The sequence below is a fragment of the Saccoglossus kowalevskii genome, chromosome 16 (genome assembly GCF_978046115.1).
Source record: "Saccoglossus kowalevskii chromosome 16, keSacKowa6.1, whole genome shotgun sequence".
In the NCBI taxonomy this organism is placed as follows: Eukaryota; Metazoa; Hemichordata; class Enteropneusta; family Harrimaniidae; genus Saccoglossus; species Saccoglossus kowalevskii.
This window is the reverse complement of record NC_140656.1, coordinates 31,679,598-31,694,135: the sequence shown is the minus strand read 5'-3', so window position 1 is coordinate 31,694,135 and position 14,538 is coordinate 31,679,598. Positions and strand designations below refer to the sequence as shown.

Below are 14,538 nucleotides of genomic sequence, written 5' to 3'. Positions count from 1 at the left end.
CATTTCATCAAAATATCCAGAAACGAGTTACCCCCACATTTCAATGTGGTACAAAGAAGATTTCCTACTGTAATATAATTGTGAAGAAATGTTTTAACTTAGCATATTAGTAATGGAGACGGTCATATAATTAGGATTACCAATACAATTATGTTTATAGAAATGACGACTCAATTTTATTGAATTTCAAATTCTCTGCGACTTCAGAAAATTCACTAATTTATTTGAATACATGTACTAGTATACAATTAATTGGGATGTATGAAAACTAATTAACGTAGTGAACACCACGGGACATCGGGGGTGGTGTGAGGGCGTAGCACATTTTTTTGGAAATTGTTATTGGAACTTTATTATGAAAGATACATTTTAGATGTTAAGTAATATGGAAATTGTTAAATGTTAATACATTACATCACTGTTTTAAAAATGTTGAAATGTCTGGATGTTTTTACATGTAACAGTATGATTGACATATTACAGTAATAAATGTACTCAGTTTTCTTGTAAATTACTTTGGATAACTGTTTTCAAGTAATTACCCCATTTCTTTATATGGCTATTTCATTTATTCCTTCTCAAAGCAGTAAAATATTCTAATTTTTGAATATGCTGTACAGATTTTATGTATCCAACGAAATCAATAATTTGTTTCTTTGTCCAAGAAATATAAATGAAACGTTTTGCAATTAGAATATGAAAATTAGTCAAGCAAGTTTCCTGTTCATCACCAAGTATTATAATTTGTGCTGCATTGAGACGAGTATGTAAACCAAGTGTCCTTCCCCATGACATAAAAAAGCATTCCCAAAATTCCTCAATATAACTACAACTACAAATTACAAAAAAGATGAATTAATGTTACAGGTTCAGAATTACAGAATGTACATTTATCTGAATCAACTCCAGGGGGCGTCCATTTACACAACATAACATTTGTTCTTCTTGATGTTAAAATTATTCATACTTGTATTTTGTTTCATCTCAACTGGTAGTGCATGTATTAGACCATGGAGGTAATAAGAATTACCCCCATGATTAGACCAAACCATTGTAAAACATATCTACTTGAAACACCCTTTTCTTTAATTTCTTCCCATTGTAATAGACGATCAATTACATGAAACAATTGTCCAACAAACATTATGTTATGGTTGAAGAATTCATGTGAGAATAGAGATCTACCCCCCAATAAAATATGTCTATTATTCCATATGAGTAACAATGTTGCTATTTTCTATGAATGGGTAACATGCTGATAACATGCTTTTAAAGAAACCTGATACATTTATGTCAAGCAGCAAATTTACACCACAAAAATTGTTTTCAGTATTGTGTTAAAAATTATTTTCCGTGGATGATGGAAGTTTTTCTCCATTTTATCGTCTGTGCTCTATAGATTGTAAAATATCTGGCATAATAAGCCCTGTGGGCGTACTACTTGCCTTATACATTTGCTGACACTTTCAGGCAAGCTTATAGTGGGGAATCATGGCTATGATTTTTCTGTCAATGATGCAGCGCAGTCTAAATGACCTTCAACTACAAGTTGGTGTATCATCTATATCAGAAATAAATGTGATAGTTACATTTAAAAGTTTGGGCTACTTTGTTATGTGGTATGTACATAGATAATTCGAGAATCACCCGTGACAACAATGACACCTATCTTCAACACAACCACTGCCATTATATCATGGACAACTGCACTGAGGCAACTAGGAGGATAGCTGTGGGCGTGGGTACAGCACTCTTGATATTGGTAAGAAGCCTGCTGTAAGGAGCAAAATATTCTCCTAACATAAACATGGCACACATCGGACAGATCAAAGGACCGATATATGCATGATCAACATCTTCATTATTGTTTCTCACATTTGATACCTTCTAGTTTTTCATTATAATTATACACAATGTGTACAATGTATTCGGTGATCATGGTATATACACAGTCATACACATAGGTATATAGAGGGACTGTGGTATATACTATAAACTGTGCACAATTTATGTAATCTTTGGATTTTATCTTTGTTGGAAAAATTTAGGCATATAACTGTAACTCAATTCTTGATTCAAACTGCTAACTCTACAATGATAACAAATAACATGCCCTTCATAACGAACATTTACGCGGATTTATAGGAACAATATTATATATGGAATAGATCTTTGGGATTCTTTGAGACACTGTTGTACTTGTTTGAATCACGTGGATGTGTAATTCCAGAGAAGAAGAAAGAAAAGGCAAGGTATCGACATCCCAACCATTCGTCTCTCACAACAGCAATGGGGGTATGCGTCATCACATTGGGTTTCTTTGATGGGCAGATTGTGCTTCGTTTACATTGGCTATTAGGTTATTCACGGTGGACATATTATTCATTTGCTATAGAACATGATTTGGGGTTTTCTATTGACATGACTGTGTTCTGACAACTGTTTTGCTGTATCACGTGGGCTAAATATAATTGATGCAAAGTTTACGTCACCAAGAACGATGATAATGATACAGCATTGGTATACAAAACACCATTTTATAAATGTAGGTTGATGAGAGTTGACGTGGCTATTCTACTTACTAGTAGTGTATTTCTTTGCATCTGTGTTGCCTTCTAGTATATCGTGGGCAGAACAGTGCATAATGATTAGTGGTAAATCTACATCAGCATTTACGATTGATGGCATATAATTGCCATGGTCGCTGGGGTATGAACTATATACAGTGCCATCATCTTACTCTTGATCTTAATTATTATCAAGTACTAACTGTTCTAGTTTTGTTTTATTTCAGAAGTACTGAAAATAATTATGTTAAAAAAGATAAATTTCACGACGACATTTATCAGGTATGGCTTATAGTTGGAATTACAGAAGAGAGGCCAGCATTGAAATTATAACCCACTTTTTGGCCCAGAAAAGAGCTGTTTTCTGATGAAATGCTGAAGGAAAGAAGTTGTCATAACAACAAAATGAGCAGGTATCCAAGGAAGATATTCTAACGATTATTTTATTGTCAGCATCCGATATATCAAAACCTACAAGACTATGTATTTATCAATGCTATACCTTTGTAATCGCATTCAAAATATTCTCTATAGAATGATGAAGTCACTAATTCGACTGAAATGCATATCGTTTCGCATACACATGCCAATCGAACTAGGTTACCATTACGACGTCAGTGAAATTATCCAAGCAAGATATATGAGAGGCCTGAATCCAATTTGCTCAAGAGAATTATTTGAGTGTTTTTCAACAATCGGAATTGTAATTCTTCCTAGCAGTGATTACTATAAGCCCCAAAGACTCAATCTTGTGTGATATTATGCGATGAAGGAAATACACATGCCAAGAAAATGTGTAAAGTAAATACAAGCTGTGCTTGTAAAAGTGGCTTTAACCGAAATAATATACCATGACATGCAAGATATGCACCATTGAGACTGAATAGTGTAGAATTGCCATAGATGTAATCGAGGGAACAACGAAGTTTATGAGATAAACAATTTGTCATCTCAAACTTAAATATCACAACACAATTGTGTCCAACATTGTAGCTTACCCTCTCTTGTGGCTGATGTGTCCTACAATGTTCTCAAATCAATGCTTTCCAATGCACAGCCAATTTTCTAACACATGCTGATTTGTTGTATCATCCATTATTGTAATACAGATGTTAAGCAGGCCCTGGCCCTGGCTGTAGAGTGTTGACTTTCATAATACTTAAATTGAAACAGCCAGTGTATAATTAGGTAACACCACGGGACCTCTGAAATTTGTTTCTACGCCCTCACAACACCTTTCTTTCCAGTGGTGTAACCTATAATAATGAGATATATCGGCGAAATATTCCAGTTACTCCAGTGACTACAGTTGCCTCACATCACTTCAACATGATAATAACGTATTCCCATGTCTTTGGCGATTTCCAATTCTATCATTCTGAACAAACGTATATTTACACTCACTGTCCTGTTTACAGAGCATGAATCACCTCACAATAGCCAGTTTATATCGGAAGACAAGAGGATATCTGAACATGACACTCAATAATACATCATGCCATTCTTTACTGGTTGAATCAATAGATATGAATACGATATGTATAACCTACATACAGAGTCTGAAATATAATCACCTGACCTATGAACATTTTTATCATAAAGCACATATTAATACATGTAGAGCATGATTACAGTAAAAACTGATCAAGACAGTTGAACAAACCACGTCTGGCACAATGGGTAGGACAAATGACACAGCGACACAGGTTGACTTACCTGAAGATGGAGAGAACCATATGCATGTCTGGAACAATGTGGAAGAGAATGGGAAGATTGTTGGTATAATTGAAGGTACTGGGTCCACTGAGTGTATTGTTGATGCTGATGATTTGGATGACACAATTGTAAACAATGGATACATATTACATTTACTGTCTTACAAGCAACGTCTTTGCCGATCATTGTCACTGTACTATGCATTTATAGCTCTGGTAAGGTTAAAAATAAAAGCTCATATTAGGATCATGCCGTCGCGTGCAACATTTATAGCAACATATTGAAATAACATTTGCCTCGTGATTAATATTATAACAATATAGGACTACATCACGTGATACTGAAATCATTTTAATACATAAATTATTTCATTTATGTTGCTATAGTCCTAAAGATGCATTGACATATTGTAAATATGGGAAACATCACTCTCTAAAAGCTAAAATGTTTAAAAACTATGCAGTATTTGCTAAAGAAAATATTATATAAAAAGTTGATATTCAGCTTTTATTTTGAGGGCATTGAAGGTTATTATCGATTAGACAAACAAGCCCGCAATGCAACTGACCTTCAATTTGGGAGGACTGCTATTTTTTCATCATTCATTCACAATCTCAACATTTAAAGATGTATATATCAATCAGGGGATGGTACTTCACAGACTCAGAATTGCAGTTTTAAAGCAATACTGACAAAGACTGGGTGCCCACAATCACAATATTGAATTACTAATTACTAAATTGCACATGTATGATGTTCTGACAGTAGTTGACACAATGCGTTTCGAATAAGATGTTTTTATTCCAACTCAGGGAATGGGATATGCTATTATTGGACCAAGTCTATATGATCTTCAACTACAAGTTGGTGCATCATCCATTGCAGAGATAAGCCTGGTCATTACCTTCTGGAGCATAGGCTATTTAATTGGTGCTCTTGCTGGTGGTATGTGCATGGATAAATTTGAGAATCATCTTGTAGTAGCAATTGGAGCGTTCACCTGTACATCAACAATTCTGTCCCCGTGGACGACGTCACTGGAGCCACTGTTAACAACACGGCTGGTGGTTGGATTGGGTGCTGGTATTCTTGAAACTGGTAGGTGATATGCAAAGATTATGTTATTCTCAACTGTACTTGTCTATGAGTCATTACCACGCTTCCACACAGGTATATACCATATGTATTCGTTAATTATAATCTAATGTAATCTATTCTTAATCTAATCTAACTAAATCTTGTTACAGGTTCTAATACTATGATTATTAGGCTTTGGCGTGAAGGATCTGGGCCATATATGCAATCTTTGCATTTTTCCTACTCAGTTGGTACAGCAATTGGTCCACTAATCGCAGCACCATTTTTAACTGATCCGGATAACTCTACAACGACAACAACTGCACTACCCTGGACAACGAGCATAACAAATGATATGGACACCGTTATTGACTATGATTCAGATAAGAAATTTAATTTGTATGGAAAGGAATTCTTTGGAATTTTCTCTGAAGAAGATACATACGCTAACGAGACTGTGTCACCAACGTTGTGGGTGCCTTACACTATAGTAGCAGCGGTACATTTTACATCGTCAATTCCACTTTTCATCTTCTATTTCACAGGACCACGAGGATGTATGCTTCCTAAGGCAAAGACAAATACGGATAATACATCAGTGTCATCATTCAATAAATCTGTCAACCCAAACACGCGAACTACCAAAGAAAGTATGAGTTTTCGAATTGGATTTCTGTTCCTTCTGAGTATATTCTATGTATTGTATGTCGGCCATGAGGTAATTTATGGTGGATATATTTATTCATTTGCGATGGAAAGTGACCTGGGATTCTCTACTGAGATGGCCAGTTTACTTACATCCGTGTTTTGGGCAAGTTTTGCTGTATCACGTGGGTTAAACATAATTGTAGCAAAGTATTTAACACCCAAGACGATGCTTATATTAGACCATGTCGGAATACTCACAGCTGATGTGATTTTGGTTATTTGGGGAGCTGAGAACATGACGATCCTCTGGCTTGGAACAATTTTACTTGGTGTATCTATTGCTTCAGTATATGCTACAGGTATCACATGGGCGGAGAATTACATAACTCTGACTGGTAAAGCTACATCCGTATTCACAATTTCTGCAGCTATGTCCGGTATATTATTACCATGGTGGCTGGGGTATGCATTTGAAGCGTATAGTGTTATGATCCTGATGTACGTTATGTTGGCGCTTACGATTGGAATGTCTACGTTCTTCATTATTCTTCTTGCTGTTGCACGTATACATGGGAAGAAACCCAATATCATAGACGATATTACCACTGGGGCAGGTAACTATGAAGACTTGACTGCAACAGACATAAATAATGAAGATGACAGAGATACCATATCACAAAGAAGTAATACCAATGTAGTATCTGAACAAACCTGACTTGAATATCAAAGGTGATATAGGGTCTGATACCAAAGGTTGCATCATGGTTATTTTTATCATAATTTAACGCTGTTTCAAATTAATATTATGTATTCGGAGGAAAATGTTAATAATTAAACACCTACAAAGTGAGACAGCAATAAGACAGGTCATGATTTAGTGACATATTTCGCCGTTGCAAACTCAAAGGTCGTCGCGTCGCGCATGTGCGACATTTGTGTTGATAAACATTGATTTTCCCACAGTCCAGTGCGCTTTTCTAATGAACACTTTGACCTGGGTGCAACGTGTACTAATCACCGCCGGTGATTCATTCGATGCCTTCCAATCACCAAGATCAAAGACGCCATGACTCGCGCATGCGTGGTGCGACGACTACCGCCCTTTAAAGCAGCTGGCCCAAATGTTCCAGTGTTGTTGTTGAGGCGATAACTTTGAGTTATCAATGTCAACATATGGTGATATTTAAAGAATTATTTGTTGACGGGGGAATTAGGTTGATCTTTCCTACTACTTTAAATTGAAACAACCGGTATATAGATAGGTAACACCATGAGACATTGTAGACTGAGTTGTTTCGGGCGATGTCCTCACAACACCCCTCTGTCCCATGATGTCACCAATATATACGACTGGATACAGTGAGAATGAAAGAGTGTGAGTAGACATTCTCGGACAAAAAACACGTGATATCTAAACCAGAACGTCATGCAGATTATGTAGATTAGTTTAAGGTCTTCTCACTGTGGCGCTAATTAGAAACTTTCCGATCGTTGAAATACGAAGCAATTTGATAACGATTTGTGTGGGATAGATAATCTTGTAATCGTTTAATCAGATCAATGCTTATGTGAGAAATTAAATCTGAAATAGCAAATGTAGTATCTGTGTTCATGGTTAAACTGATTGTAAAGTAATGTAAATACATTTTGTATTCACTGGATACATATGTGAACCTTTATTAAAATTCACCAGGGGCTTCTCGACTAATCAGAATGCTCAATTGCGGGACTTTATTATAGACAATAAATACAATAATAAAAACAATTATGTAGATCACGTGACACGATAGATGGAGACCAAGTTGTACTGTGCTAAAAGAAAACAAACAAAAAATTTGGTTATAGCTGAGAGCTATTGGGTTATATGGGACACGAGGTCGGTCATTGGTTTTATAACAATAAGATTTTTAGAGTTTGATAAGGAATGTTTATAAGTTTGTCATTATGAAGATCATCTTACGATCCACCTGCCGCAAAATTAGTAAAATGTGCACATTTTATGAGAGAAAAAAACGCCCATGAGCCCGTGCCGCATATACGCATTGCACAATACACCTTTTTGGACTCTTTTATAACATATTTTATTTAGAAATTTGCACATGGTCTTTCTTGCAGAATTGTTGACTAAATGCCTTACAAGAATTTGCCCAATATAGATATCTATTGGAGCGATTGGTTTTAATTCAGGTAAAGTTTCTACTCGGACTATTCTGGATACAAAGTCCTCACACGATAAAATGTTATCTCGGGTCAGACTTTATATTCATATTCCAGAATACATCACTGGAGTGATCTTACATTTCGTTTTCGCCCGCTGGGCATTGTCGGGATATTGACCGCCCGTCATATGAATACAAAGTCACTGCTCGTGTCAAATTTAGAGACCTTATGACCTTCATATATTTATAGAAAATACAAAATTATGTAGTTATTGTACTAGACAATATTGTATTCGAACTCACAACTCCATGCTGAAAGGATAACATCCGAGCTGAAAGTCCAACATCTTTTGGTCAATGGTCGAATTTTCTGGGCGCGGCAATCGAATTGGAGCAGGGGTATCTATGCACAAACATAGCTCTGGAAAACGTCCTTAAATGCGTACATATATTTTGAAACCCATTGCAATTACGAAAACATAAAAAGCAAACTCTATTTGCGAGAGGAAACAGGAAAGAATTAAGTATGTACGCATGCGTGGTGACAACAAGTCTGTTGGACTCTTCTCAAAGTGACGTCACTTTTGGAATTTTTACTCATGTAGGGCAGATTTTATATAACCTCTTGTGGCCATGACATGGTTATATATCGTTACAAAACGCACCAACAGGAGAATTTTACTATGTTAGACGATCTGGCAGTATGCCACGATAGCGTATACATATCGTCTGTATACCTGAGACATACGGTCAATAAATCATCATACTGACATACTAGTAGATACAAGCGTATAACCCGCGATCGCCCATCACTCAGCGTCAAGAATCAGCGTGTTATTGTTTCATGAAATGTAATTCCAATATTGTAGCAAAAGGACGCATGATTCTCATGAATCAAATGTATGAGTTATACATCCTCCATACTGTAGTAATGCGCCCTCAATTTTCATAACATACACACCTCAAATAAACATTTAACGCCGTGACGATGGCTATCGAATAAGTTCTATCTTCGTGGGATCTATGTTTATCCTTCATCGTTGTTTCTACGCAGATATGCGGCAAACTAATGGCCTGATATATTCTAGAAAGTTGACAATAGCCATGAAATATACACCAATAATAATACTGTACATCGTGTGTATCTTTGCATGTGTGAATACTTGCAGAACTCGTGAGTGCGATGTACGTGTTATAAAACATCGACTAGTAATGAGGGCGCTAGCATGGCATCTCATCTACCTTGGCCATTATTCTACCGAATGTATGCAAGTATAGATTTTTCCATTAATTCGATGCACTGTCACAGGCAGTCATTTATCTTAATATATTTGCCAATTTGGGTATCAACGACCAAGCACTATTCTATATTTAAATTATATATTGGGGTAAGGCTGTATTTCTTGTAATTATTGACACAGAATATATTATGTGATGATATGTTATTGGACATAATAACTATTTTATTAAACTTTAGTAGCTGAACTGATCAGGCGTACAGTAATACTGTTGACTCATTAGTTAAGTAGAACAGTTTGTATAACATCGAAATATGCGTTTGTTGTGTTACAAGGCCTCGCGAGTAAATCAATTAAACAGTGAAACTCAGTATACACAGCATTGCCTCAATATACACCTTCACAAATCCGGGAACAACTGTTAAATAAAGAAAATATAATAATTTCATACATATCTCAATGTGAGTGGCGACGAACATACGTAATGAACCACCAGCTGTGATATCTATGCACGTGTTACGTACGTATTTCGTTACCACGTGTAACGTAAACATAGGAGTGCGTATACGGCGGATTTGTGCATACCTTCAATACCCAGGTTGCTAGTTATCGCAATTCGGCATTGTTAGGGAAGTTCTGATTTTTCGCGTGCATGGCACCAAAGGCTATGTTGATATTAGATGTATTTTGCCAGTTTCCTTCTAGCAGCATAAGGTGGTACAAATCGTTCAGTTTTATTAGGCGCTCATATAACCGATATAATCGGGTCTGTGTGCGATCCAGCGTTAGCAAGGACTGGTAAAGCAACATCTGTATTTGCCATTGCAGAGATGGTTTTCTCCTGGTTGTTAGGCTACCTATTTACGTCATTGGGCGTTTCTATTATATGTTTTCTTGACCCTGTCGCTTATTTGATCTCTGGTTTATATAATTATGCAAATCATAGCATCTAAAAATGATGAAAGTACTAATGAAGATCGATTACCGACTCATATCATAACGAAAATGGTAAAATAAAAAAGATTCTGCAATGAGATTTTTCGTCCCGTGACGCAGTCTGCAGTATGTGACATAAAAAAGTCTGAGTCTATTTTGCGATAGTCTCCTTCGGAATCTCCAAGAGTTCAATCATTAGCTCGATTGTTAAACATTCTTACTGTGCAGTCACGGTTAACATCTGGGGTTGACGAGCAGACATAGTCATTGAGATGACCATGAGCGGGGTTTGACGTCAACTACAGAGGTCAATCCCTTTAACGACTGAGCTATTGTAAATTTGTATAGAGGCTTTTGGTAAATATACTCATTAGAATGGTCATTTCAATGTCACGTGGTGGTGCATTACCAATGGGAAAATAACACAGTGTAGAACAGGCATTTTGTGTAAATTAACAACCCACGTTATCTCATAGTGTGTCTAATACAAATCACGTATTCCAATTGAATATACAACGTAAACTCAAGTGTTATATCGAACTTTGACTTTTTGGTTATACTTTATCATCAATGTGGACAAGATATGTCACCATTTTGTCAACCTCATTGTTTGTATTTTAAACTAATTCAATTACTGGCGTATTTATCTACCGAACCTTTGCAATAAATCACCTCTTTGACAAGTATTGTGCAAATAACACCTGTGTTGTTAATGTTACCTCACAAGATGGTCATTTGACGAGTGATGATATCACCTATTATATTTGTATTGCAATTTGTTTTACAAGAATGTTAACAGTTTGTTTCGATACGTACATCATAACTGACAGCAATACATGTTATAACGAAATGTTTTAAATAACAACAGTTTGACTTCACTGCTACATACAGTTTGCTTGCACACAAGTCAAAGGTTTTACCAATCAATGACAATCAATGTACGCACTGTATTTCAGGTCACTGGTAATTGAACTCTGTTATCAGAGAGAAACCTAAATATGCAATCTCACGTAAATACAATGGTGAAAAAATCTTCAAGCAATTGCCACTAGAGTATGCACATATATTTCTATTTTTTGAAGTTATAAAGAATGTCATCGTCGTATAACTCTCATAACTCGTATATATGTACAAGTTTGCGGAAACAAGACAGCATTCCTAATTACAGGTCTATTTAGACCACTTATGACTTATGATGTAACTAATCAGCAAGGTATGCTTAGTCATTCCAGACACCTGGCACCACCGCTGACACGTCAGAGCACAGGGAGCCCGGGAACTATAATCAACTGTAACACGCAGTCTCTATGAGCGGGGGGGGGGGCTATCGGCTGGTATCTAGTGTACGAAATAGACAAGGGATGAAGGCTCCAGTCAGCTCATATTTTTTAAACTCGAAATAACAGACGAAAAAAATAAAAAATAAAATCTAAAAAAAATACCAGGTTGAAGAATATTAGTTGCTCCTTCGAATTTCGCCAAAGCCTTACCTACATTTTACCGATATCTGCAGAATAAATCAAGAAAACTACACAAATTGACTCCATTTAGGAATTCCTAACGGTTAGTCCGAACGCACGACACCGTTGGAGGCGTGGCCTGTTCAGCATTTGTCAACAACCAATCACAAGACTGGTTACGAACCAGTTGAGCAAGGCTAACCGAGTCGTGACCTCGATGTGGTTCGTAACCAGTCTTGTGATTGGTTGTTGACAAATGCTGAACAGGCCAGGCCTCCAATTCTTAAATGGAGTCAATTTGTGTAGTTTTGAACAACGGCGGATTTGCCTTAATATATTTATAGTGATAAAACGTCAAATACGCATAATAACCATCGGCTACGTTGTCAGATTGTTTGAGTCGATGTGTGTTTATTTTGGCTCATTTTATTAGAAAAATACAGTGTCATTATAATAGTGCCAGTGTCATTATAAAAGTCGAACTGCACTGATTTTTAAGATAATTGCAGTATCAATATTGTAATGTATTTATAACATTCATCACAATTAGTGTACATTATAATGATTGGGGTGTTTGATTGACAGTATAGCGTGTAAATGATCACATGGATTATACGGCATGTAACTATTCAATGTGTATACACGAGTTGTACTTTGTACTTTAATATACCCCTATTAATTTTATATAATGTATGCAAACAAGTGTGAATAGTTCGGGTAAGAAAACTTGACAGATTATTTCGTTCAATCACCGTGCATGTAAGCCGGCTTTCGTCGTGAACACAAACACAAACTATTTTACTTTATTGAGAAAAAAAACACAAACACGAAAAAAACTGTATGCACATTTAAAACTCGATGTGTAGGATAAATGTTGGAAACTTTTTTTACAGTGCGTTAATAATCTTTATGTTTCTTGTTGCATCCATAACCACCTACACACAACTGGTTTTATCTCTTCACATACAACTTTGATAGATTATTCAATATTGGCCACCAAAGTGATTTAAGAAATGGAGGATATTGTTGATAAGCAGAATGGAAAAGCAGATGACATCGATTTGTCGACAAACACGGTGTCACCTCAGGACCAGAGTATAGCGAGACACAAAAAAGTGAAAACTTTTCAGCTGTACATGGCGTTTTTTGCGCAGGTAGTTATGAGATGATTTGTTTGAAAATGTATCTTTAACCAAAAATACAATAGGTTATCAACTGATATCAAATATTAGTAAAACTAGTTGGTACGAGTGATATCATGGGATAGTATTATGTATGATGATAATACAGCTAGTGCCACTAAGAATAAGGGATATCAGGCAATATTGGAGTGTCGAAAAGCCAGTGAAATGGTGAGGAATTATATGATACCTTATTCTAATAACACATAGCTTCAATATTGCAGCTTATGGTATTTTATAAACACTACTTGCTTTTATAGAAAAGTCTTCATATTTAAACCATAACGTTAACTATGTCACCCCTCGTTACAGGATGTCTTGGATGGACTACAGGGTCTTGGAAATACATTGACAGAAACTATGCCAGTTTATTCTGTAGTAACGTCGATATTGAGAGACAGTGACCTGCTGCATGCATATTCAGATGAAAGGAAAGCAGGGGGATATCCTGCCGGATATTGACTGTTACAAATCATCATTCTGTGCAATTGTTATTCTCAAAATAAACAAAACATTGTCAGGAAGTGTAGTGAATGTAAAAACTATTTGGGTATAATTATTTTGGTGCGCATGCGCATGCTCCTAACACGTATGATGCTATTGCGACTCTATGAATATCTCGAGAAACAAGCGCTTACCACGATCACGATATTTTACAAAAAAGAACTGACGTAATCGTTGCACGCGGTACAGCGCGCGAAAGACGAGGGCAATGTGTACAGACGATAACTACAACTGTGTTATTTTGCTGTGACTTCTCGGTTATTTTGTTGTGAATCCAAACTCAGTTGATTGTCTGAACGTTGTCCCGAGAGACGTTTTCACCAGTTATAAACACGCCTGTCGATATTTTAGCTTTTGTTTACTTATTTTTGTTGGTCTTAATCGAACATCTCATGAATAATGACGTCTTCATGACGTAATGATAGTGGCACATTTGAAACAAACACTATTCAACAATTAGAATACGAATGTAAGCATACGCAATATAGTCTCCTAGTCAGTGTGACACCAATGTTTTAACAATGCCCGTATAGATACATGTATACAATTACTTAGGATGTATGGGAACCAAAAAAAAAACGGTAGTAAATACCACGGGGCATCGAGGTGGTGTGAGGGCGTTGCACATTTTTTTTGAAAATGGTTATTGGAACTTCATTATGTAAGATACATGTTTAGTAATATGGAGATTGTTAAATGTTAATACATTACATCACTGTTTTAAAAATATTGAAATATCTGGATGTTTTATATGTAACAGTATGATTGTCACATTACAGTAATAAATGTACTCAGATTTCTTGTAAATTACTTTGGATAACTGTTTTCAAGTAATTACCCCCATTTCTTTATAAGGCTATTTCATTTATTTCTTCTCAAGGCAGTATAATATTAAAATTTTTGAATATGCCGTACATATTTTTTGTATCCAATGAAATCAGGAATTTGTTTCTTTGTCCGAGATACATAAATGAAACATTTTGCAATTAGAATAAGAAAAGCAAGCAAGTTTTTTGTTCATCACCAAGTATAATTTGTCCTACATTGAGAGC

General features: G+C 36.0%; 1 protein-coding gene across 1 annotated transcript; it reads left to right on the top strand.

Annotated features, from left to right (window-relative positions):
• The first annotated feature begins 4,243 nt into the window (after positions 1-4,243).
• Positions 4,244-6,723, top strand: LOC146733832 (sodium-dependent glucose transporter 1C-like). The gene is made up of 3 exons (XM_085490993.1): positions 4,244-4,498; positions 5,096-5,381; positions 5,531-6,723. The coding sequence occupies exons 1-3, from the start codon at positions 4,244-4,246 to the stop codon at positions 6,721-6,723; spliced, it is 1,734 nt and encodes a 577-aa protein (XP_085347119.1).
• Positions 6,724-14,538: the final 7,815 nt, after the last annotated feature.